Source organism: Cygnus olor, chromosome 8 (assembly GCF_009769625.2).
Source record: "Cygnus olor isolate bCygOlo1 chromosome 8, bCygOlo1.pri.v2, whole genome shotgun sequence".
Classification (NCBI taxonomy): domain Eukaryota; kingdom Metazoa; phylum Chordata; class Aves; order Anseriformes; family Anatidae; genus Cygnus; species Cygnus olor.
Window position 1 is genome coordinate 22,903,780 of NC_049176.1, and position 25,972 is coordinate 22,929,751.

At 51.2% G+C, this 25,972-nt stretch overlaps 1 protein-coding gene across 1 annotated transcript; it reads left to right on the forward strand.

Moving 5' to 3' along the window:
• The first annotated feature begins 1,157 nt into the window (after window positions 1–1,157).
• LOC121074184 (mucin-5AC-like) lies at window positions 1,158–14,954 on the forward strand. Its single transcript, XM_040565931.1, has 5 exons — window positions 1,158–1,288; window positions 9,918–10,385; window positions 11,444–11,770; window positions 11,935–12,101; window positions 12,760–14,954. The coding sequence occupies exons 1-5, from the start codon at window positions 1,222–1,224 to the stop codon at window positions 12,802–12,804; spliced, it is 1,074 nt and encodes a 357-aa protein (XP_040421865.1). The 5' UTR covers window positions 1,158–1,221; the 3' UTR covers window positions 12,805–14,954.
• The last annotated feature ends 11,018 nt before the right edge of the window (window positions 14,955–25,972 follow it).

Below are 25,972 nucleotides of genomic sequence, written 5' to 3' on the forward strand. Positions count from 1 at the left end.
AAGAAGGGGGGGAGATTTCATGGGCTTTTTGAAAGAGCCCACAGAAGACTGCGATCAGCACTGCTCTGGCACAGTCAGATCGCCCCCGCTCTCTTCTACCGGCCCCCAAAATGGAGGCAGAGCTACTGAGAAGCCGTGTTGGAGGGGGAAGGTGACCGCTGGGGGAACAAAATGACCTATTTCCACCTTCCTCCCCTGCACCATGGTGCTGCAGGCACATGTACCCAGGTGGAGGAAGGGACCCAAAGCCCCCCTCCACCACGGCAGCCCAAGAAAGGGTCAGCAAGGACTGTGCCATGGCCAAAAGGCACCTTCCCAAATCAGAGGAGCCCAAAACCTTCCTTACTAGTTTCTGTGAGTGCTGACGGGCAGGACGGGAGGGCTCGCACCAGCTGGGGCTGGAGGGGAAGCAGAGTGGCCGAGGGATTTGCAGGGGGATTTTTGGTCCTTCCAGAAAACAGCCCAGGTTGCAGGGTGCCTCGCCACAGCCAGCTTTGTACTGGGGCTGCTTCTTCAGAAATGCCAACCAGACGAAAGCGGTCAGACTTTCCAAAGGAAGGAAAGGCCGACCCAGCGGCTGTCTGGGCTTGCGCTCAGGCTGGGATTTCCTTCACCCAGCAAACATCTGGGGAAAGGGCCTGGCCTTTGCAGTGCCCAGACGGGGCTGGCCAGACCCCAAGAGGCCGGGCGGGACAGGGCTGCGGGATGCCCCGAGGAGCCAGTCGTGGCACCCCCACTGCCCACCCAGGGCAGCATCCAGGGACACCTGGGGCACCCCGCTCCCAGCCCAGGCACCCCAAAGTGGCACAGGGACCCCAGGGGGACGCTGCCTGTTGTGCTTGGCCATCAACAACGTATGGGGCAGAAACGGGGGTGCTGGGCTCAACCGGGGGTACCAGAGAGGATGAGGGACCAGAGTGGGGGATGCTGAGGAGGGACCGGACCGGGGGTACCTGGACCGGACCGGGGGCGGGGAGGGGAACACGGGACAAGGCAGGGGACGTCCGGGACGGGGACACCCGGGACCGGGGGTGCCAAGACCCAAAGGGAGCCGGTTCAAGCATGGGGTGGGTGTCAGCGTCCCCCCTCCCCGCACACCCACCACCGGGGCCGCCCCACTTACCGGCCCGCCCCGCCCCGGCCCCGGCCCCGGCCCCGCCGCCGGTCCCGCCCCGCTCCCGCCCCGGTGCCGCCGGCGGAGGCAGCGCGGCTCGGCCCAGCATGGAGGGGACGCGGGGCGCCCTGCTCCGCCTCGCCGCCGTCTGCTGCCTGCTCTGCGCCCTGCCAGGTACCGGGGGCGGCCACCGGGCCGGGAGGACACCGGGATGGGATGGGGGGGGGGGGGGGGGGGAGAGAAATAAAGGGGGAGGATGAGGGGGTCCCGCCGGGCTCGCAGCACCGGGGGGTGGTGGGGGGCGCCGTCGGGGCTGGGGGCTCCGCCGCCCGCAGCCGGGACCCTGCGGGGCGCGCCCCGAAATTTGGGCAAACCCCGAGCGCTGGGGGGGGGGGGGGGCGGCGGCGAGGAGGGGGTGCCCGGGGGGGGGTCGCCCCGAGGAGCCGAGCTCCGGTCCCCGGCCCGAGCCTCGGAGCCGGCACCGAGGGGACCGGGGACAAAGCGGGAGGAGAGGCGGCGGCGACCCCCGGAGCCGCATGGGGGGAGCCCCGACGGTAGCCCGGGGAGCCCCCCCCCCCCCGGTAGCCCGAGCCCCCTCCCCCGGTAGCCCCGTCCCCACGTGGGCTCGCAGCGTCGCGCTGGCGGCCACGCGGCGGGGCAGGAGCCGTCGCCATCCCCCTGGCCGTGGCAGTGACAAAGCGGGGAGGGGGGGGGGGGGGGGCTCGGCTCGGCGGCTCGGCGAGCAAGCGTGGTCCCTGTGCTTTGCTGCTAAGAGAAAAGGAAAAAGAAAAAAAAAACTCAGCCAGACCCCGATCGGGTCACAGCGCGGCAAAGGGCAGCAGTTGGGGATGAAAGGAGACGGCTTTTTTTTTTTTTTTTTTTTAATGCATTTTTGCCTCTAATAACCAGCCGGCTGGTAGGAGCCCCCCCGTGGGTGCCCGGCACTGGGAGCGGCTGAGGTTTTGAGCAGGAGCTCAGGCTGAGGTTTCGCGCCCCGGATGCGGTTTGTCTGGGTTTGGGGCTGAGCACGGTGAAGCGGTCCCAAACCAGACCCCGTTATGTTGGCGAAGCCCTGCGTAATGCCGTGCTGCCCGTGCGAGGGTGGCTGTGCCGTTACGGGGTGCAGCAGTGCAGGAGCTCAGGGCTGCTGCTGCCTGAGCTGGCCCCGTCTCGCACGCCGGGGTACCCCAGGGAGCTGCCTTCCTCTGCTGGCTCGTAGGAGCCCTCTTGCTGCAACGTCCAAGACTCAAAGCGCTGGGACGTGCCAGAATTAACATTGCGCCGGACTTTCCCTGGGTTGTTTCGTGCCTAATATCCCAATCCCAGTGTCCCTTGGTGGCCTCAGGAAATGGCACCTATGCGGCTGGCCTGGCCCTCGTCCTCGCAGCTTTTGGATCTGCTACTAGTCCCAGCCCCAACTTGGGAGAGCAAATATTTTGTGAAATAGATGGCACGGAAGAGCTGCCACCAGTAACGAAAACCACATGGCAAGCTCAGTCCTTAACGAGACAGCGGAGAATCCCAACAGGACAGGGATGGTGGAAAGGGGTCACCCTGAGGTTGGCCCCAAAGCCAACAGCCACCCCACAAACCTGCCCAAAACCAGGCACCCAGATGGGTCTCTGCCCTGCTCCCAGCGCCGATCCTCTTTGCCCCCCCCTCTGGCCGTGTTTGCCGTGGGGCCAGACAGGGGCTGGTGCTGCCGTGTCCCCTGCGCTCTGCCCACCCCAGCTCTCAATGCAGCCTTTCTTTGCTGCCTGCGGAAATCCACTTCCTCCGGCACCATTAGCCTTAAATATAAACCCCCGGTGTAGCTTTGGGCTGGGCATTTTGCTGCCTCCCCTCTTCACACTGAGCTGCCTTGCAAGCAGAGGGGACAGCGCAGGGCTGCGGGCAGCGCAAGTGGAGGGAGCCCCGCTTGTGGGTGCCTGGGGTTGTGTGTGCAGGCAACATGCCCCCCAGACGTGCCATGGGTGCCATTTACACACACGCTCTCTCCTCCCCGTCCATCAGGACCCTGATGGCACATGCTTGAAGCACTCGCCTCCTTCAGCTCCCTTGGCCCCATCCCTCCACACCAAGGGGAGCCGGGAAGAGCCGAAGGACGGACGCAGTCACTGCTGGGGTTTCTGTGGGGCTGCCACGCGGTGATGCCGTGCTCTGCAGGGCAGCTCTCGTAAGGTCTGGGGCCCAAGCAGCCCTGCAGGCTCTCCTCCAGCTCATAGCACACTGTCTAGGCTCCCTGCTGACATGGGGCTGCTATTAAGGCAACCGGCTAATTAATTTTCTCCTAATGACATGAGTGCTTCCTCCACTGCAGCTGTGGCTCCTGAAGTAATCAGGGCTGGGGCCGGCTGATGCCAGATCTCCCTGCTGTTGCTGTGTTTATTGGGGTCTGCAGCCCCAGACGAGGGCAGGCGTTGGGTGCTGGCCGTGCTCCCAGCAGTCCTGGGCAAAGGCATCTTCATCACAGCTCAGTCCTCGTCCTCGGGTACGGAGCAACCAGTGCGGGAGCCTCCCGGACACCTTCCTGCCAAGCAGGGTGCTTTGTAGCTGCATGCGGCCAGTGGAAAATAACTGGCTGGGGAGATGGTGGTGGCCAGGCAAAGCCACGACTTGCACCTCCCCGGCACAGGCTCCGGCACTGCTGCATGCCCTGGGCATGTCTGTGCCGTGGGTTTTGTTTTTTTTTTTTGGCTTTTCCTGGTATTGAAGAACTCGCGCTTGGCATTTTTGTCGCTGTTCCCAGGTCTGCTCATCTCTGCTCTCGCAGCTCTCCCTCTGCCCATCTCTGCTGTGCCACCGTGGTCCGGTGCCCCCATCCCAAATGCAGTGCCACCGCGCTCCTGCCTCCCCTTTTTGCTCCCCAGGGGCTCACACCTCAGGCCCGGCATCTGCAGATGCCCTGGGGAAGCATCCTCCTGCCTGCCCAGGCAGGTTGGGCGCTGAGCTGTCCTTCCCCGGTGCCGCACTCGCTCAGCACCCTGTATCTAATCTGAGCCCCGTCTCGTGCTCAGCTCGAGGCCGTCTGCCTATCGGGCTGGAAGGAGCTTCTCGGTCAGGAGACCTGGTTTCTATTCCTGTCCCTTACACCACAGCCCTCGTTTTGCAACGCGCCTGGCCTGGCCAGCTTCCAGAGCCGCGCTGGGCGCTCGGCACCTCTAGCTCAGCTCCCTCGGTTCTGCTGCCTGCGCAACAGGGCACGGCACGGCTCAGCTCGCGGGGGCCCCGTGGGTGGTGTGAATTAACTTGTGATGTGCAAGGGCGCTTCTGTGGTCCCCAGGTGGGCTGCAAGGACGGATCTGTCCCTGCGCCCCACGCCTGGACTCCCTGTGGCACCCAGAGCCTGTTCAGCCCCTCTCTGCTGCGACACAGACAGGGACAGTCCCGGCATCAGCCCTGGTAGGGATCCTGCTGGGACCTGCTGCAAATTCAGCCTGGTGGCATCCCACCTCCACCGAGGTCCTGCGAGGGATCAGACTGGGACCGAGCGTACAAAGCAGCTGCCCTTTGCCGCGGGGTCTGTGTCTGTGAGCCTCATGTTGCCATGGGGAGGGTGTTTGTTCTGCGGCATCCCTGGGCGCATCCGGCACCCACCCGAAGGGCTCCCGACACCTCCGCCACCTGGGTTCCTTAATTCTGGGCTCTGAGGTCAGGCTGGGCTGCTATCTGATCAGCAGACACTCCGGTTCTGCTTTTAAATGAAATTAAGAGCCTTGGTTTTAAATCCCACTTATATGGCTTTACGTGCATTTATGCTTAAGCTCCTTCTCCTTGAAGAGGTTGTTTAATTACCCTTGGTTGGTAACCATCAAGATGTAATAACTGGCAACAAAAGATAATTTCTGCACTTAATGGAGTACTTTGCTAAGCAAGAGGATATAATTGCTTAAATACATATAGGTTACAGCTTAGGCTGTTACTCTTTAAATATTATCTTAATTTTGCATTTTACTATATCGTTTGTGACCTGAGCTGTTACGCTTAAATGGAAACTGGATTCAGTTAGTGCACAAAAATAGCATTTTGGAAGGTTTTGGGTGCCTTCTCTGTGAATCAGAGTAGTGGTTTCACAGTCATTCCGTAGGAAGCTGATTCAAGTGAGTGCCATCCGCAGACAGTGACAGCCTGCGTGGGGGGATAGATACATCAGCACCAGGGAGCCCCGCTCCGATCGGCACTTTTAGTGAAATCCTGGGTGGATCCTTTCTCTTCTTTGCTCTCAGCTCTTGCCTGGGTCTCCGTGGGCCCCTTCTAGCGGTGACTGCGGGCTGCACCCTGGTGCTCTGCCCTCTCAAGCCCCTGCAACCAGCCTGCCACTGGCTTCCCTACCCTACGTGACTCCTACATCTCACCCTGGGCTCGCTCTAAGAGGGATTTTAGAAACGGTGGTAAAGCCTGGGAATTGGAGCTGGATTTATGTTGACCCTTGGGGAGCTCAGGCTGCTGTTTCTGGCTGAGAGGGGGGTGCAGAAGACACCTCTGAGACTTGGACAGGTTTGTGGACACGCTTGTCCACAGGCTGGTCCAGCCGTGGTCCCCGCTCTGTCTCGCTGCCCTGTTTTATTCCGAGAAACAAATACAGGGTGGGGTGGCTGCCGTGGCAGAGGTGAGACCTGGCTGGACGGAGGAGACGTCCCCGCTCTGTGTGCTGCCCTGAGAGCAGCGGTGCCCTGTCCTGGTTGTATGTGCTCGTACAAACCTTCCTCGGCCCCTCGCTTGGCCCCAGCCCCGAAGCTTGGGCAGGGAGTGCAAAGCAGGAACAGCCCCGTCTCCTGCAGAGCTGGCTTCCTTCACTCTGGCATATTTATACCACGTCTGCTGCAGAGCTGGTGGGAGCACGGCTGATGTGTGGAGGTCCGTCAGTGCTGTCGTTGCAGCCCTGGAGAGGGGCTGGAGCCGGGGGCTGATGCTCGGAGCCCTCCTTTCCCTTGCAAAGCAGGGAGCGTTTCCCACCCCTCTCCAAGACGGGGGCTTCTTGGCTGGCTGCAACCCTCCTCCCTCAGGGCCTCTCTCTTCCTTTGCCCCTCTCGGTTCCCAGACAGAGGTCACTGCAGTCAGCACTATCTGATGGGAGCTGCCGCTCCATTTCCACCAGCCCTGCCCCGATGTGGTCTGAGATCGCTGGTTCTCACCAAACACACTGAGCCTGGTGGTGAGCACAGACCCAGGGGCAGGACAGCCAGAGGCCGGCCAGCCAGCTCTGTGTTAGCAGGAACTGCAGCATAACCGAACCAAACCTCCCCGTGGTTCCCCATCAGGGAAACAGAGATGCTGTTATTATCGGAGCTCGTGCAGCTGGTCTGGCTTCTTCACTCGCAGTGCGGCTGTTGTCGCTTCGTTATGATCCGAGGGTGACTGCGCCTTCACCAGCTGTCTTGGTGTGCTGCAACTGTGGTGCCTTGGAGGATCCCAGGGAGGGTGAAGTGTCTGCACTAACTCCTTCCCTTCCCATCTGAGAGAAGGGCCTGGTTCCCTCGTCCACAGGAGGTGATGAGGACGATGCCGTAGGCAATGCAGCCGCAGCCTGCCTGGCATCTGGTGCAGGAAGCAGAGCTCCTCCAGGAAGATGCCAGAGTAACGAGCTCTGACCTGCATCCCTGTAAGTAGCTAATAAACATCTGAAATCATCATCACTTAGCGACTGGAGCAGCAGCCACGCTGCTGGAGCTGGGGATTTTCGGAATTAGAGGGCACCGAGGATCCAGAGCGGAGCAGTGGTTGGATCCCGGAGGATCACAGCTGGTGTGGAGTTTGCTGGGTCTCATCCAGCGCAGCCAGCCTCTGTGGCTTCGCAGCAGAGCCGTGCTCTGCCCCGCTGCACTGCACGCTTTGCTCCAGAGCTGGGTGGGAGTGGGTTGCGGTTGGTGCCTGTTTCCATGATAAAACTGGGGGAATCAAAGCTGGGACATCAAACCAACAATGTCGCAAATCTTAATGCAAAACCCTGGAGGGGTATTTTTAATTTAAAACAAAACTAAAGAAAAACTCACTGGTGCTTGTGCTCTTTAGCATCCACGTGCTGACAAGCTCCAAATTGCAGGTAACAGGTACTTCCCCTGGTGTTTGCCTTGGTGGCTTGTGCTGGCTTTGGATGTGCCCTTACTCTTAGAAGCTGATAGACAGTGACGGTGATCTTTTGTCTGTCTGTCCCTGAGTGACCAGGATTTGCTCCCTGTCTTTTGTCTGTTTGTCCATCTTATGGCTCTTGCCTTGTTCACTATCTTCTCACAGTCATCTCCTAATGGCTTGAGTTTTTGTGTTAGCTTGGTTTAGGCTCTCCTTTTTTTTCCGGCTCTCCTTTGTTTCCTGAACTGGCGTGCTGACTTGTGCTGGGCTCGGTGACATGCTAATGCAGGTGCCATCAACTCCTGCGGTGCTCAAAGGCCCCCGAGGGCATCCCTGCTGCCCAAGCTGTTCCCATTCCTGTTCCATACCTACCAATTTTAACATTTCTACCGCAGTTCTCTGCAAACTGGGTTTTACACGTTGTGGTGTTACAGCACACCCATTCAGGCTGCTGCTATAGCACAAACCTTCCTGAAAGGGTCCCGCTACATTCCTGTTGGATGCGGGGCCGGAGCAGTGTGTGCTACTGGGCACCGCTTCCATGGCAGTCACGGGCACTGGGCAATTCTGTGGGAAGGAGCCGTGTGGCTCCTCGTGGAGAAAAGTTTAGGGAAATATTGCTCCCATCAGCATTTCTTGTCACAGACAGCAGGGAGCTGTGTTACAGCATGACCATGGTAGTGTTGTTAGCAGGATGAGGGGAGCTGCTTGGCCCCACAAACCCTCCTGCCCCACAGCACCTCCCAGCAGGGATGCCAGCTCCTGTACAGGGCCCAGACTCATCCTCCTTCCCCCTGCTTTTCCTTTCCGAGTCAGAAAAGCAGCACAGCCATTTGAGAGGCACTTGCTCTTGTGCAAGACAGCTCTCCCCAGATCTTTCCTCCGCGTGACCCCGATCGCAGCTTGCCCACCCCATGGGAGGCTGGCCCAGGCACAGGCCAGTGATTCAAAGCAGCACATAGCCAGGCTCGCTGCTGGCCGGGCACCTGGCCACCGCCTTTCCTGTTTACCCCGCAGCAACAGCACAGCTCTGTGTGCGCCTCGCCGCGCGGGAGCAGGTAGCCACGTGTTTACTGAGCATCCGTCTCTGCCCGGCCAAGGGCCTTCAGCGCTGCCCAGCCCGGGCTCCGGAGCTGCTGGGATCTTGCCTAGTTGGCAGCTCACTGAATAAGCAATGCTGGCTTTCGGGCTGGAAATTGTCACATGAAGAGCTGTGATCCCTGGGCATGCGGCGCCCAGCTCTTTTCTTTCCGGGTGTTACTATGTCCTATACCTTCCTCCATTTCAGAGAGCAGCTCGCTTTGTTTAGAAGCGTGGTCTGGCCGGCCACGGCCAACAGGCAACACCAAAGGGAGCATCACTTACACCTTTGGCCCTTCATGTTTAAGTTGCCCCAACTGGGGCTCCTCTCGAGAGCCTGTTCTCCGAATGTGCCTAGCGGGGCCGAGCTGCTCGTGCTTCCCCCGCGGGAGCCCTCATGGGACTGGGGCCCGGGCCGGGGAAGCGCAGCTCTGTCAGGCTGCTCCTGGGTTTTGAATTCTCCAGCTGGTTGGGGTACTGCGAAAGCCTCTCTCTCTCGAGATGCATTGTGTCTTTTTTTAGGGCCTGTTAAGTGCTGTAGCTGGAGAAGAGCTCTGATAACTGTGTCCGTTCTGAAGAGCTTTTAAAAACTGCTGTGGTTTTCACAAGGCCTTTGTACTAGAGTGGGCTGCTTTGTCCGTGGGTGAACGTCTCTTGGTTACGGCATCTGCCTCAGATGCTTCTCCGCTATGGAGAGCATGGGCACGAAGATGGATTTCCTTCAGTACCCTTATATTTTTCTGCAGTTGGCTCATCATGCCTCAGTGGCTTAGGTAGAAACATGGGACAGAAATAGTGAAAATACTGGCCACGCGATGTTCTTAAGTGGTCTGGAAAGTCCATCCTGATGTGACTATATTCCTCTGTGTGTTTTTTTTCCTGTTTACACACCTCAAAAACCCTCACAGGGTCCATGTTTTTGAACGGCAGTCTAAGAGCTTTGTGGCTTCCCTCCTCCCGCGTGCTGTCACACTGTCTAGGGGATCCTTGCCCGCTGCAGGTCCCTGCCTGCTGTAGCGGGAGGCTGAGCAGCTCCCCAGTCCTGTGACAGCAGAACACTGTCACACTTTATGGTGATGATGCGTTCTTAAATAGCTCGTGAAGGCAGCTCCCAAAGCACACCACCAGCTGCTTTACAGCTCTGTAGTACTCTTTAGCTCTGCATTTTACCTTTCCCTCCAACTGCAAGCCCACACTTCTACTCAGATGACTAGCAATATACTCCTTACCCTCGCCAGACACAAACTTTTTAAACATCAGTTTTCTACAATTCCTCTAGCAAGGGGAGATAGAGGATCTACTTCTACTTTTTCCCCATTTGTATTTTTTCTACACCACTTCTGACTCATCTTTACTTTCTCAAACAAATCCTCTAAAAAGGTTCCAAAGGTGCTCTGGGGCAGAAGGGGTAGAGATGGTGACCCCACAGAGCAGGAACACAGGATGGAGAGGGAGGAGGGTGAAGACAGGTTCCCTAGAGCAGGGAGGCCAGGAGGGCAGGGAGGCTCTTTGAACCCCTTCCCCAAGTACAAATCTGTGCTGGATTTGGAGTTAACAAGATGGAAAGATTCAGTCCCTGGCTTCCCTCTCTGTTTCTTCTTTCAGTGTGGGATCTCTGTAACACTTCTCAGCATTTCTTAACTCTCTTCCCTAGGAGAAGGAGGGAACACAACAGAGACCTCGGTGACAACACCTTTTCTTAGCACCACGCCAACCTCTCATCAGCTCAGGGAAACCTCTGACCTCAGTCCAGACACTACTGCTGTTCCAGAGACAAGTTTGGGGAAAAACGTAACTGCTGCAACACTCAATGTCACTGGAGTCACCAATGCGGAGGCGGAGGATGCCTCTATCTCTGCCACCACCGTGGCAGGAACCGAGGGAGAGAGACTGCAGGCTTCCGCTACTGCCAGCCCCGCAGACATCCCAATTACACAACATGAGCACCACAACGTGAGCTTGTCAGATAACAGCAGCACTGAAATCCCCTCCCCTGCCCCGACAGCCAGTACTCTGGAAGAAAATCAGCCTGACCGTGAAGTGACGGAGCCTTTCAGCACAACCGAAGAAATGGATGATGCCAGCAGTACAACCCCAACAACTCCTCTGAACAGCGTGCTCGGTGAGGTTTTGCCTTTCCTGACTGTGCAGAAAGTCCTGCCCCAAAGATGCACAACCCAGGAACTTATGGTGCTGAACGTCCTTCTGCTTCTGTGAACTCTTGTGGGAACTGGAGAGGGGGGCGGAATTGGGAAGAGCCATTAGGCCTGTCCCGTTCAGTGGGACTGACTTGCAGAGTTGCTGTGAGTTCAGCATTCTCCTTGCAAACCCTGTTACTTGTGGCATTAATTCTGTTGGCTGCTTGCTGATGAGGATGTTGATGGTGTGTGGGGAAGGCCTTTGTATATCTCTTCCTGACCAGTGCTCCTCAGCTGGGCTGGGGGCCTGACAGGAGCCTTCCCTGCTGCCTCCTCTGTCATAAGGCATGGAGATGGGCAGGCACAAGCAGCAGCCCACCCTCCCTGGGCTATCATGGGAACCCGTACTTTAAATTCAGATCTCCCTGGGCAGCCTGAGGGTTGGCTCTGAGGGGCTGGGATCCCATTTTCAGCCACTTCGGGGTTGTCACCCTCCCGATGCATGGCACATATCGATTGACCGTTGATTTGCATGGTGTTTGTGCACAAGGGTATCCTTCGCCCTGGTTGTGTCACGGGGTCCCACTGCGCTGTGGCACAGCCTCAGGGGATGTTGCTACCCAGTTGCTGGGCAGCCCCTTTGTGCTCCCCATAAGGAGGGATAATCGACATTTCCCGGTTTCTTGCTCTGGGGTGATCTCCAGCTCTGTGCAGAGCTGTTAGAGGTTTCCCTACTTGTCTTTTGTCCACAGAGGACAGGACTAGCAGGGCCGGCTGAGGTTGGCTGACATTGCAGACTGGCACATAGGAAAACCAAGAGAACTTTCTAGCACTGTGCCCCACAGTGTGGCTCTGCTGTGTCTGCACTCTGTGTCTGCTTGTTTTATGAAGGGTTATCAGAAAGCTGCTTTTCCTATAGTCCCCATCTGCCTTCTTTACAGCCTTGCTTCTGTTTTGTCCAGTCCCACAGCACTTGTAGTCTATCCTTTGAAATGATCATTTGTCCCTATTTTGTTTTTCCCTATTTTTCCCTATTTTGCAGCAACCACCAACAGCTCTCAGCTGGGGCCTTCAGACAGACAGACCATGGGGCCCACGGAGGCAAGGTCTGAAACCAGGCCAGGAACAAGCCCTGTGGGTGCCACAGAGGTGAGCACCGTGGAGCCCAGAACCTCCTCTGCTCCCGTCTCCACTGTAGGGAGCACATCCTCTGCTACTGCCTCCGGTACTGTCACAGCGAGACCCCCCGTGAGCAGCTCCGCCACAAGCATAGCCGCCAGCCCCACCAGCACATCTCCACCGGAGCACCCCTTAGAGCCCATGCATGAGAAAGCTTCTGTGTTGGATGTTGGTGATGATGAAAACCCAGGTAAATGCTCTGCTTTTGTCCCTGCTCTCACAAAACATGGCAAAGGGTTGGGCGTACCTTATATTTCCTCTCAGTCGCACTGAGCAGAACTAGAAAAGAGAGGGCTTTGCTACTCCACCCTGTGAAGGCTTTCCTTTGGCCTCATTGCCTTGGTGTCCTTGCAGAGCTACCTAGTTCTCCCTTGGCTGATACAACGAGGGCTGATCCCTTGGTAATCGCAGTGATCTCTGTCTTCATCGTCATGGTGGGCATCCTCGGCCTGGTGGGCTTCCTGCGATACCGCCAGCACAACAGCCGCATGGAGTTCCGGCGCCTCCAGGACCTCCCCATGGTGAGCGATGCCTTCAGCGCAGCCTGACGTGGTCTGGCTTTGTACTGGCTTTTGTCTTCTAAGCAGTTCCCCTATTAGCAATGTTTTGGGGTATTTGGGGAAAGGATGCTGATCACAACCCCTGCTCCCTCTTAGGTCCCTCTCCTTCCCACCAGGGTTTGCTTTGAGGTGACAGATCTCAAGGGTGACAGCTAAAGAAGCAATCTGCCTTCCCCTCACTCTACAGGAGAACACTAAGAGGTTAAACAGAGAGGAAGGGGAGCACCATCTGAACTTCCCCTGAAACAACACCTTCCTATCCTCTTCTCCTGTGTTCTGATGTATTTGCCTTGTGACTATGACGAAGCAGGCTCTGTGCTCTGTTCCAGGGGTGGGACAGGTTTACTGCTGCTGTCCTGCAGCTAGCAAGCAAGCTGATGCTGTCACAGCTTGAGTGGAGTTCTCCACAGCCAGTTTTCCACATCCTCTCCCTGCATGCACCTCTTCTCTCCCAGAGCTTCATTAAAAGGGAAGAGTGACTGTCCAAAGATCCGGGAACTGCACAGGGACAATATTTGTGTTGATGGCTGGGCAAATATCCCTGCTGTGACAGTGTGGATGGTGAGGCTGGGGCTGTATGCCATCATGCACGTTAAAACACGCTTTTCTCTGCTTCCAGGATGACATGATGGAGGACACTCCCCTCTCACTCTACAGCTACTAGGCACCCAGGCTGTCCTCCGCCTGGCAGGCTGAACTTCCCAGAGGAGAAGGCCTTGAGGACTTGGTCCCAGACAATCTGCTGACGAATGAGGGGGCTCTGACTTGCACACAACTGAAAGAATATTTTTTTTCAGGCGGCTTTTGGTTTTAGATTTTTTAAATAGTTCGTTGTTGAAGTTTTTATGTTGGGAATCAGAGCCCAGGTTTGGCTTATTCCTCCAGGCTCTCCTCAAAAAGATGCCCTGAAGAGGTGCCTCCTCCTTTTTGTGTGGTGACCGATTAGCCAAGACAACTTTGACCATCACATTCTGCGTGGAGTTCTGTCCATCTTTGCAGCTGCTGCTTTCAAAGGAGATGGGCAAGTGATCCATGCAAAAGCTGTTACACTGATGGGGTCAGCAAAGTGCTAGCAAAGGAGACTGCTGTTTTCTGAGGGATCCAAGGATGAGAAGATCGGTTCTCTTAGGCTCCCTCTTGTTCTGTGTTTTTAAGTATTTTTTTTTCCTTGCACTTTTTTTTTGCTCCTGTTTCAGCTTTAGTCCTGGGCTTGACACTGCACATCCTGAAACACCTGCTGGGAGGGTGACAGACTACTCTGCTTCCTTCCTACATGCATACCTTTTCTCTTTTAGGGAAAACAGTTGTGTGGCCACTAGAGAAGCACCCTCGCTACCTATGTTGCTTTGAAGTTGCTGGAAGGAAATGAGCATGATTTTAGCTCAACAGGGCTTGACAGAACTCAGTCTATTGCCAGCTAGACACCCTAATTTGGTCTCACCAAACTTAGGAAACTGGGTCTCCCATACTTGACATTTTTAGCATATGCATAACTCCTTGCTCAGGCTCCGAAGTGCTTTAGTCCAATTTCCTGTCTGGATTGACACGTGCCTTTCCTCAGGTACCTGCCATTTTGCTGCTAGCATCTGGTTTCTGAAAATTGTTGTACAAATCTAGCTCTGCACTGTCCCTCCTCTGTCAGTGCAAGGCCAAAGCTCCTTTACCTTTTAATGTTGTTTTTTGAGCCAGTTAGTGTCATGAGGACATATGCTGGATGTAGGTGCCTTCTTCCCCTTCCCTTTCTAGGTGTTAGGCTGATTAGATTCTGCGTTTTTGCCTCAAAATATCACTGCTGTAAACTGCAAGACTTTTAAGGTCCTTCAGAGAAACCCAGAGACCAGAGCCTCTGAGTGCAAGTCCAGATCTTCAGATGCCCTCACTTCAAAAAGACCAGATAGTGCATGACATGGAAGTATTCATGTAACTAGTACCTGCTCCTGTTTTTTAATTCACATTTGACTGCAGGTAAAGAGAAACACATGCCTTCTCTAGAGTGTTTGATTTTTGACTAAGGCAGTTGTTCCCCTTGGGATACAGCAAGGACTAGAAGTTATCTACCACATTGCTCTTAGAAGCCTCTGTCTCTCCCCTCCTTTCAGTAGCAACACGTGGACCCCACAAAGGACGGATAGACTCACAAAGTACCTATTTTTTTCCAGTTCTGTTATTGCTTTTCTTAGCAGGGAAAGGGGAATTTGCTCATCAGCAGGGCTCAAATTATCTGCAAGGCTCAAAGGTGGAGCAGAACTGGTCTGGGCCAAATAGATGAACTGGGTAAAGCAGCAGTTCCTCCTTCCTGCGGTACTACTTCCGAAGTGGCTGACAAATGGCTGCAGTGCAGTTCAGATTCAGCTGTTGGCTTTGGCCTTGCATCTGTTTATTGTAAGGATGCCCAGTACAATAGGGAAGAACAGTTGGTTCTCTCCTACTATTATTGCATGAAAACTAAAGGGCAATTGTCACAGCTCCAAAGCTTTTGTATCAAGCATTGTCTGCACAGAGCAATCTCCCTAGCTACAGACTTGTTTCCCCTGCCGGAGGGCAGGGTGCTACTGGTTTTTCGCACAAAGAGAGGCAAGTTAGTGGTGGAAAATAGAACTCCATCCTGGCTGGAACTGGTGCAGGCTGTCATGGCTGGAAAGTGTCTCTGCACAAAACCAAAAGGGCAGGGGCTGGCTGTTCTGGCTTCCCACACGTTGCTGTCCAGGGGAAAGGGGTGAGGAGGAAAACTCACCCAACACCAAAGTGCAACTTTCTTTGTAAAATATGTTTATAGTGGATTTTTTTTTCTGCAATAAAGTTACAAATGCCAAAGGTGCCCCTGGTTCTCATATTTTCATATGGTCAAATTAGATATAATCTGTCTTAGAGGGACACACTAGACCAAATAATCTAACATACGCACTTTTAGACTGTCCCTTGCCTCTAACTGAAGCTACCCTTATTGTCATCTGTTGTCAACTGCAACCCCAAACTCTATTTACAGAAATATTTTCAAAGCCAGTCTAATCCAAGCCTAAGTAGCATCATCTGTCATACTTCTTTCTATAGTACAGAAATCAAAGCAAACTGAAATGAACATACTTCTTGTTTGGCTTCCTAGCTGTCTGAGCCCCTTGGGAGCTCAGACCCCCAGGGAGACAAGTGCTTAGGGTTGGTTCCAAAAGTCCTGATCTTGCTGCAGAACTGACAGAGTCCCTCCCCAGCTAATAGTCTACTCTAACTGGTAGAGTAATTGTGCAAAATCATCCAGCTTGTGACACAGACTCCACGCTACAGGAGCTTCTCCTGGAAAAGCAAAATATGGTAGGTAAAAATACTTGCTCATTGGGCTTACGTGGTTTCTGAAAGAGTTCCCACAGCAAATCTAGAAAAGCAAACCCCTGGAAAATCTAGAGGATGTGGAGAGATAACAAACACTTCTTAGGTCAGCAAAGTGCTTGCTGAGTAATCTGAATAGACTCAGGGCTGAACACCCAAGCCTGCAGAGATTTCAGTACTGTCCCAACAATACAACCGTACAAAACAGAAGAACTAAGTAACGGAACGAACATGCTACAACTAAGCCAGTCTTTTCAAGTCTGAAGTCAGCATTATGCTTGTGGTTTATGTTGGAGTTTCCTCTGTTCTATCACCGACGTTGCTTGGAGCCAGTTCATTCTCAGAGCAAACTGGTGAGCTCCCCTGTTGGAGAGCTAGCACAGAGCAGATCTGCATTAGCTGGAGATGCAGCAGCAGGACAGGATTCTGCAGGCAGCCACCCTCAGGAGGAACAAAGCTTGCTGCCTTTGCCCAGCCCGGTTTGACCTCCCAGCCAGGTGGTGCAATCTCTGAGGCAGCCAGGTTTGCAGGTGGACAGTGGGCCAGTTGTGTGGGCTTCATCTTCCCAATCCAGCAAAGCAGACTTTGTCAGAACCAGAAAAAAACTGGTGCCAATTTCCACATGTCCCCTTGAACACAGCACTTGCTTTTGGTGGTCTCTTGGTGCTTAGTTTTAATGCCTCCTAGGCTAAGGCACAATTATAATTAATTAGTACAGGGACAAGAATCAATCAAATCACTTACATTTGAAGCTAAATGGGAGGGAAAGAAACCCAGATAAAAGAAAGCAGTTTAAGACCCACCTGTTTTCTCTACCATGCCCTCTTTCCCTCTCTAGGTTCATGTTTTGAAGGGAAGGGGATTTGAGCAGCTGTTTTGAAGGGAAGCTGGGTTGAGCAGCTGAAGAATGACAGTATTAGAGCTCCTGCACCACAGGCAGGACTACCTGTGCCACATACCAGTTCTCTACCCACTCAGTTGTCCTGGTTTAGTTCTGACAATGTGTATCTTCTCCCCCATGTCACACTGCAAGTCTGTACATAAGGCTACAGTGTGCAGAGAGGCAGAGAAACCGCTATGAGAAGCTCTGGAGTGGACGAGGCAGCATGTGGAACTGGTAAGACCAATAACGCCATGAGGTTCTCCCATGGATAACAGTCCTGTGCTTGCGACCATTTAAAGCAGAATGCAGGAAGCATCGCACTGATCCGGGGAGCAGGAGTGCAGAAGCAAGCCAGGGAGGCACAGCAGAAAACTTTCAGTAATGAAGTAATGAAATTATATATAACCATTGAAATTTTTAGCCAGTAGCCAAGCAATGTTCTTCTCATACCTTCTCATTCTGGGGAGAACAGAGAATGCCTATTGTCATTTTCCAGTTACCTAGGAAGGAAACAGGAGGCTACATGTCTCCAAATTATTTATATTCAATTTCCGATGACTATATTCAATTCTGTAAAAATACAGATTTCTCATGGGAGAAGAGGGAAAGTTTTTTCTTATTGTACTTCCTGAACCTCTGCCAGGGATGCTCACGTCTAATTGCTACCTCTGCATTATTGCACAGCAGAACGTGAGATAGGGATCTTCTCTCCAATCTTCCCTCCCATCGCCCACAAAGAAAAAAGAAGTCATGCATTTCCCAGCCATGAAAGAGCCAAATATGTGGTCCTACTGATATGTCGCCAGGTGATAGGCAAAGCTGGAGGACCATGACTGCTAACAAAAGTCTCTGTCAGTATTAGGCCTCCAAAACTGTTTGTTTGTTTAATTCCCCAGAATTTTGTAAGATGATCAAGGTCTTCAAAATTCTCCATCCAATCACGTTTGAATGAAGACATTTCCGCACACCAATGCTGTTTCCTCACAGATCTGAGAAAAATCAGCTCTTACGCAAAGCACAACTTCAGACCAGTCTCAGAAAGTAAAGCACTTATATCTGCCCTGGAGAGCACTTTTCAGTTGTGGCTGGGGATGCATAGGCTGCAAACTAGATCCTGTGCCATATCAGATTCTGTAACATCAGTAAGCTTTTATAAGCGGTCATTAACTGTTATATGAAGGAAACATAGAGAGGATGCTAGACAGTGTCAAACTTGATAGATTTGTGCATTTTGAAGACAAAGGGATCAATGTACTTATCTGCACGGCAGCCTGCACAGCCTTCTGTGGAGTTATTCCCACTTCCTGTCTAATAAATGCACTTGAAAGGCATCCTTAACGCAGGTCTGCTTCTCACGCACTAGCAGTTTAACAATGGTTAGCCTCAGTTCCTCTGTAATAATTTTTCTTTTGAAAGACCCATCAGCCAAATAACTCCCTGAACCACAAAACCAGCATGATCTTGATCAGACGGGCAGTGGTCACAGCTGCAAGAAAATAAGCGTGTTTTTGTTCCTACTGTTCAGCTCCTTCTCTGTTTACAGGTAGACCCAATCCCCCACCCACAGTTCAAATAAAGAAAGAGCTAAGTAAGTTACCAGAGGTATCCTCCCAGCCATAAAACAGGTCTCCCTGTGATGAACTGCCCAGAATTAATACATCCCTGCAGCAGAAGCCTTTTGCTAACGCTCTTTGAACTATAATGGAACATCTGTTGACAATCTCCCGCAGGGTAACTTCTCCCCTCCCCTGTTTTAATCCTCTCTCCTTCAGAAGTACTTTTGCTCTGAAATTAGACACATCAGTTGCCACAGAACGGCTCTCACAAGCATGAAAGTGTTTCCTTCACACTGGTCTTTCCCAAAAGCTGCAATGAGAGGGATGAGCAGCTAGGCCTCCTTGGTATTTTCTTCAAAATCTTGCTGTTATATCCGAGTAACAGAAGCTCTCGATGCTAAATTATAGGTTCTGCTTGGAACAAGACAAGGCTCATGGTTTCTGGAACATGCCTTTCAGCCAGACTTAGGGATTCATTTAATTCAGACTGAGAAGGGTTTTGCTGGAGACCACTGCAAAATTAGCAGTTTTCCTTTGTGCTGATCCTGACTATGCCATCTGATCACCCAAGGGGATCAAGCCTGATCATTTCTTCCATTTCCTTACTGATGAGCTTGGGTGAAGGATAAGTGTTTTCACCTTTTTTTTTTAAAGGATCTCAAGTCTTTTCGGTGGAATTGTGCACAATGTTATTTGTGGCTGGCTAGCAGAACCTCTCTTTTTTTTTTTTTTTTTTCAAAAAGGGCTGAGAGAAGCATTGGGAAAACAGCTCCCTTTGTTTTAGAGTCTCACCTGGTGGCCCACACCGAGCTACAGAGAATTGTTCACTTACATTCAAGCCATCCAAGCGGGCCTTTATACCCTGACCATGATCTGCTAATGGCTGTTCACACATTCAGATCCGCCATAAGATGCAGAGTCGAACTCTGGGAAGCAGCTGTCCCCTGATGAGGGAAAACTAACTGATCTCAGATTAACCTTCAAAGCAAAAGCCACAGTTCATACAGCTGGCTGAGATGAAGATCACAGGAGCAGCCTCTGCCTCTGTGTCCAGTCTTGGTCTGTGCTCAAGCCCCCACTCGACGACTACTGCTGCTGCTGCTCTCAGACTAGCACCACCATTCTCTGCCTGCTCTTCAGACCAGTCCTAACCAGGCTCTGCTGTGTCCCCTTTGCAGGATTCCTAAATCTGTGCCACATCCCAAGGTCCTTTATATTGACTGAGAAGTATACATCAAAGCGAATGCTACGGATCTGTCTCCGGCATTATCCCATGTGCTAGACTACACAGCTTCCACCGTTAAATAGGCAGTTCTCCCCTCTCCCCATCTTCTAAGGCTTTTTGAAGTGCCATCCTTTGTCTCTTCCCTTCTCGTTCACCAGCCAGCAATTCTAAAATTAAATTCTCTCAGAAGAAAATGGGCGAAAAAATTCAAACCATATTAAGAAATTTCACAAGGCCCTTTTTTTTTTTTTTCTCCCCGCTATTGCACTCTCTTCATATAGAACAAACCTATCAGTCCCTCCTTTATGGTGCTCATGGAAGTTTCTGTTCAAAGAATAAGATTTCTGAGCCTGTTCTGAGACACAGAAGAGGAAGGAATTTACCAACGCCTGTCAAGTCAGTTATTCCATATTGGGTCTTGTCAGACAGGGTAAATTTAAGATCAGTTTGTATCTGTTCTGTTCTTGCTATGTACAGTCTCCCTAAATGGCACAATCTATGTATCCCATTTAATCAAGACCCAATCTAATTCAAAATTTGCAATGTATTTTGGAGAAAAAAGCATTCGAAGGCATTAGTAGAGGCAGCACAAAAAATTCTGTCAATTTGTTCTGGCTCAGCGAGTGGGAGGTCAGAAGACAGGATCATATATCCCACCCCATGACAGGGGAGAGGGCTGAAGCAAAAGGCTGCAGTAGGAATTCTCTGACCTTGGAGGAAACCCCCCACTGCAAACAGGCACCACAGCATCTCTCCCTCTGCAAGCCAGTAGGCAACTGCAAAAGCAGATCAATGCACCAGAAATCAGGCCCTCCACCAGTGTGTCACCTGGAGTGAGAGAAGAGAATACACAGAGCTGTGTTGTAAATGTATAGGGTATAGGTCTAAGCCAAAGAACATTAACATTTTAGGTCTCAGGTACAGTTAGGGAGAGCTGGTGGGTCTGTGATGACTGTTATCAAAATGGCTGTTTCTCTTCCTTGAATTGCCTCCCTTAGGTCTGCCCCACACCTCATAGCTTCCAGTTCTGGTAAGTCCAAGAAACCAACCAAGTCCAGAAGAAGAGCTTGCCTGCTTTGGGAAGTCAATATTCTCTACGTGTTTTATTTGTTCCCTGTAGTAAAGAAGGCATCTTTTGATTAACATTAAAGGTCATGCAGATTTAGTTCAGGCAGGCTGTTAGGTCACTGCTGAGGTCATTTGCTTCAGGATATTTCTGTCCCCTTTTCCAGTATCACTCTCCTCCAGCTCAAAACACAGTGTGGAGGTATCTTTACAGTCTACAGCATCAGAACAAGGAATTGGCCTTCCCCAGACTCCTTACCCTATACGCCAGCCCTAAGAACAAACGAGAGCCTATGTCTAGCCTCTCCAGCACTGCTGGTTCACTGTGGACTGCAATTCATGTAAAATTCTAATACAAAAACATCCTCATCCATCACACTGAAGCAGAGAAATACCAAAAAGCATCCTCACAAGCTATACAAGTTCAAATTAAAATAGGTGCCCATGTGTCAGCACAGCTCCTGGGTGTTCCTGCTCTCATATTGGTCAGGGTTTCTGATGCTACTATGATATAAATATTTACTACTAATGCTAAGTGACAGATAAATAGGTTCTTGTTAAATGAAGGATACTGCATCGGCATTTGTTTGGCAAAGATCTATACAGGAGCCCATACCTGGCACATGCCTCAGAATAAAATGTTAAAGAGAAGAACTTAACCCCTTAATGGGACATGAAGGCTCCTTAGGAGTTGTCCCAACAACAACCTGACATGTTACAACGGCACCTACAAAGCAGTTAATTGTAGCAGGTTTGCTAGTTAAGTCTGAATCAGCAGGATTTGTGAATTGGAAGAACAGAATACAGGGCAGTTTAATATCCCTTACAGCCTCCATTCACAAGAATCTTAAGCAACTTACTAAAGTAGGGCATGAATTTTTTCTTTTAAAGGAACATTAGCCCTTTGTTCCCGATTTCCTTTAATGCTAAGTGTTAATGCAAACACAAGGTTTTTTTATATCCTAAAAGCAAGGCAGAAATCCAAAAGGATAAAGAGGCTGAGAGATGAACCTTCTTGAAGTGAGCAATTTTCACCTTCCTAATCTCGCTGGCTGTGTGTCAGCACCAAAACAAAGATGGAGCCACATTAAAAAGGGGGTATCTTGGCGCTGTCAGGGGAAGTGATAAGTATCATAATTGGCCCTCACATGCAGCTTTACATTACCCTGACACCAGACTGGGGGGGAGGATGAAAGAACAGGCAGGCACACACGCATTAACTCTGTCGTTGGCATAGCAATAGTGCTCTCAGAGCAAAGTTTTAACTGTGGCCTAAGTGCTCCAAATCCTACTGCCTCCACACCTTTACATGCCTTTTACTCACCCCGATCAGAAAAACTGGGCACAGCAAGCGTCTCTGATCAAATTATCAGTATGAACTCTGGAGTGGCCTGAACAGCAGACATAAATAGGTTCTGCAGACTCTACCATTTGCATTATTGTGGAAAACCTAGCTAGGCTCTTCAGATCCTGAGGGCACAGGAACCAGCCACACTTCACTAATTACCTTCAGGCACTTTGGTCTCTGTGGTGCTAGAAGCTTTATGGGATCTGACACCTTTGAGATTGAACCCTGAGGTAGAAATCCTCACCCAGAGATGGAGAAAACCACTCTGCCTCTCTCAACAAGTTCCTGCTTCTCTCTAAAAGAAATGAAGCAACCAACAGGTTAGGTCAAAAGTTCAGGAATGAAGTTGCCGAGCCTAAGCCTCCACCACCTTTTGTGATACCTCTTACCTCATGGAAAAACTGCTGCTATTCTTATTTAATATAATTTTATTTATTCTTTCAGGAATTCAAGCGGTGCCATAAGGTAGGAGGTTCTATGATACACAAACCTCGTTCAGGCATTGGATTTCATATGTTCTTTGACAGCCATGGCTCCAACCAACACTAAATCACGCAGGATTAAAACATACAGAATGGCCAGCTCATTTCTGCTCAAAGCCACAGCCACAACGCCAAACCCTCCCAGTGCCCAGGGGTAGGTCTGTGTTGGAAAGGGACAACGGGACGCCTCACCTGACCGCCAGATCTATAAGCCAAAAGGAGGTTGGAATACCACATCCCAAAATGTTAGTGACATAGAAACTATTCCTCACGTACTCCAACGACCTCTGCCTTTCCGTACAGACTCAATGAGCAGTACCTCCTTCAAGAACAGACTTTTAAATTCATCTTTCAGATAGTAGATTTGATTGAAGCAAAAGGGTAGCGCTAACGGTTCCGTAAGCTTAGCCTACTGGAACAACTATTACTGGGTGTAGAGATGGTGAGAGAACATCTTTGACAGGATTTCTGACAAATTCATGCCACGCAGCAGCAGAAGGCACTGCTGCTGAGCAACTCGTGTTTTCAGCAGATCAAGTGTCAAGCAGCAAAACGTCTGCCTCCCCACCTAGCCCTGTCATCTCAGTTGTGCCAGCACAATTTTTTTCCTGCAGCAACACTGAGACACACCGCTTAAAATAATAACAATTAAAAAAAATGCAAAACAAAACACAATGATGCACTTGTTAGGCTCCCTGATCGGATTTACAGCACAACTTCAGGGGCAGAATCTCACGAGGCAGTGTGCTGTGAGGCCAGTGCAGGAAAAAGCAGAGGAGTGGGCACATTTTATGCCGATATTGACAGCAAAGACCCATCATAGCCTGACTGTAGGTAGGAGAGTGACACAATCAGGGAAGGCCTTAGGCTTTTCTAGACAGATACAGGGAATCAATATTTAATTATAGGAGAACTGCGATGAAGTTCCGTTATTGGAAACATCTCACCAAGTTGATACAATACCCTTTATTGAAGAAAACCTAATAATAATAGAGCTGTGCTGACCTCCACACTCAGTGTACTTCCCTACTAATAAAGACAGACATTAATATGCCTGTGGTCAAGAGTGAGAAAGATCAGAAGAGCAGACAAGGAACTAAGATACTCTTTAACTCCATTTCAGGCATGAAACCGCCATGAGTCTTCAAACACTTTGTGTATCTGTCTGCCTTGTGCCCCTACCTAACGCAGGGCAATGGTCCCTTGACCAGGTCAGAAAAGGTTTCAAGAGCTCTGGATGGAAAGCAGAAGGAAAATCCTTTATGTTACAGGCAATACAACACTGGGGCTTGGTGGTATTTATTTACTGTTCTGGAGAACACAGAGAAAGAAAGATCCTTCTGTGTACTGTGTGAGCATTTCATGATGACAAAAAATCATGCTGTAGCCCGTGTGGTGTCAGCACTAGCCTGAGGGAGATGAATGGGTGGCTGTGGTTTTCCTAATAAATAAATAAATATATATATATATATATACACACAAATCTGTGACCCAGACACCTCAAAAGGACATCACTGCTTTCCCCCGGAGGACTGATGCATGTTCTCTGGCTGCTGTTTTACTGTAACACAGGGCTGTATGGGAAAGCAAAGGCTGGGGACAGTGACACCAACCTCCAGCTAAACCTGTGACAGTTAGGACATCTGGCAGCTGTCCCAGGGCAGCTGGGGTTGGACAGAGAAGGATACAGTGAAACAGAGCCAGAAAGATCTAAGGATCCTCAGCAAGGAAGCTCCGACGTCTCTTCTCTCCAGGGAGCAGGTCAGAGCCAAGCTAGCAGGGGCTAGAGGCACGAACAAATCTAGTTCCCAGCAGCAGAGCATGGTGAGAAAGGAAAGTGAAGGGGGGCTGGGGAACTGGGAAAAAGTTAGAGCATAGGCAATTCACATGAGCACCTCTTCTTGCTGTCATTTCAGCAAAAAGTCAGATACTGTCTAGCTAGCAAGCAGGAGAGCATGTGGAGTCAGCTACTGCCCTGACAGAGGGCTTGGGGAGGAGGCAGCAGCACTCCTGATTAAGCAAGGAGGATCAGGTGGCTCAGGGAAGCAGGGAGCTAACTCAGAGCCTGTCAGCTCAGTTCCAAGGACAGCCGGGAAGGGAACGGCAGGTACTCATTCACAACACCCACATGGGATTAGCCGAAGGTGCTAACTCTCAGGACACAAATGCCCCTGTTGGTGACAGTCTGACATTTCACCCCCTTCACTAGCTGTCCCAGGACCAAATACATTGCCTGCATCTAGCCAGAGGTCCTCTCCAGGACAGGACAGACACTTCATTCATACCTGCTTCAAGCTTTGCCAGTTCAGGAAGACCTTCCCTCACAAGGCTGACGAATCTACCACCTTCAGCATCAGCAAAATTGGTTCTATGGAAATAAATTGTGCCCACAAGACAAACACTCTATCCAGGCAGGTACAAAGGACAGCATATGGAAAGACAGCGAACAAGAACAATATGATGAGAGATCAGTCCCCACCATCTCTGAGCTTGCCAGTGCAGGCCCTGTGAGAGCTAGCTGCTAGCTGTGCACAACAACCAGCCAGTAGCACCCTCCTGTGACACACTCCTGCAGCTCCCATTACTCACCTTCAAACCCCAAAGCTCCACTTGCCCCTGCAGCAGTTTTCATGGCAAGCACAAATTTGGGCATCCCCGAAAATTCCTTGAAGGTGTAGCCCCTCTATCTGACGTGCCAAGCTTCTGCTGGGTGCTCCACACTTCCATCCTGAGTTTGTCTGAACTAGAAGATTGTGTTTTGTGCCTGCTCAGCAGATCTAGCACCTGTGAGAAAGAGAGGACAATCACTTCCAAGCATTTCTGAGAGGCAGCCTATGATCCGTGCTATTAAACTCTGCATAAAAATCATGTCCAGATGAGGCTGGAACGAATGAGAAAAAGTAGACAGCTGGACATATAACATGCCACCATTAGTGAACACTTTTCCAGCACCTTTTTCTTTACAGTCTTCTGGGTTCAGTCCACAATAGCACCCTACCTGGCATAATCTGTAATCTTTTCTTCGTGCTAGCCCTCCTCAGCAGGAATTAAGTTTTGCTACATGTAGAAAAGCAGTGTTCTGCCCACAGTGATCACCTTACTCTACAGAGAATTTGAGGGCATGCCTTCATCTCCCCTTGGAAAGCAAATTACAAGCCCTGGCTGTGCAAATATCCTCCTGCAGCAGGAGATTTCCAAAGGAATAGTAACCTGCTGCTTGGTGCAAAAGATACCGTCCAACTGTTGGCCCCCAGCTGTCCTTTCCCTATTCTTTTCCCATCAAGTCTTTTCTGATTCTTCCTTTTTCAAAGGTCATCCACTTCTGCAACAATACCTACTTCATTGTGGCTGCAGTAGGAACTGTTGTATCAGAGTACATACACGTGTTTATTTTTTCCCCAGTTATACATGTTTTGAAGACACGCCTTTTTAACTGCCCTCCATCATTCAACAATGGAAAGGGAAGGCTTCTTCTTGCTGTTTCAGCAAGCTTGTTAAGCAAGAAAGTTGCCTGTAGAACACCTTGCACACCGGCTTTCTCAATCACAGCCTTCTGGTAGTACTACAGCATTTAATAAAAATACTTCTTCTGCAGGCAGCAACAGCATTTGCAGCCTGGCTACTATTTACAGTAAACTCTCCATAGGTAAGTTTCAACACTCAGTTCTTCTCCACAGATAGCACTTGCAAAGCTAGCTCATCCCAACAGTAGGTCTGCCACAGGTCATCAAACCGTCCAGTGCTACATTTTGGATAGAAGGCATGACTATAAAGCAGCACACTTTGCAGTGTCAACTTTGACTTCTCTTCATTTCACCAGTCATAGACATCTGGTTCAATAGTTCTTCCTGTAGTTGACCTGTGCAGCAAAGCAACTTGACTTCACACAGACCAAGAAAAATTCTGTATCTGATTTTCTGTCTCTGTTGCCAGGCAAAACCTTGCAAAACCT

Excerpts from the sequence above, each read along its gene's own strand:
- LOC121074184 (XM_040565931.1), top strand. The coding sequence starts at position 1,222 with ATGGAGGGGACGCGGGGCGCCCTGCTCCGCCTCGCCGCCGTCTGCTGC. Across the intron at positions 1,289-9,917 it reads CCTGCTCTGCGCCCTGCCAG|GAGAAGGAGGGAACACAACA; the intron begins GTACCGGGGGCG and ends TCTCTTCCCTAG. Across the intron at positions 10,386-11,443 it reads TCCTCTGAACAGCGTGCTCG|CAACCACCAACAGCTCTCAG; the intron begins GTGAGGTTTTGC and ends CCTATTTTGCAG.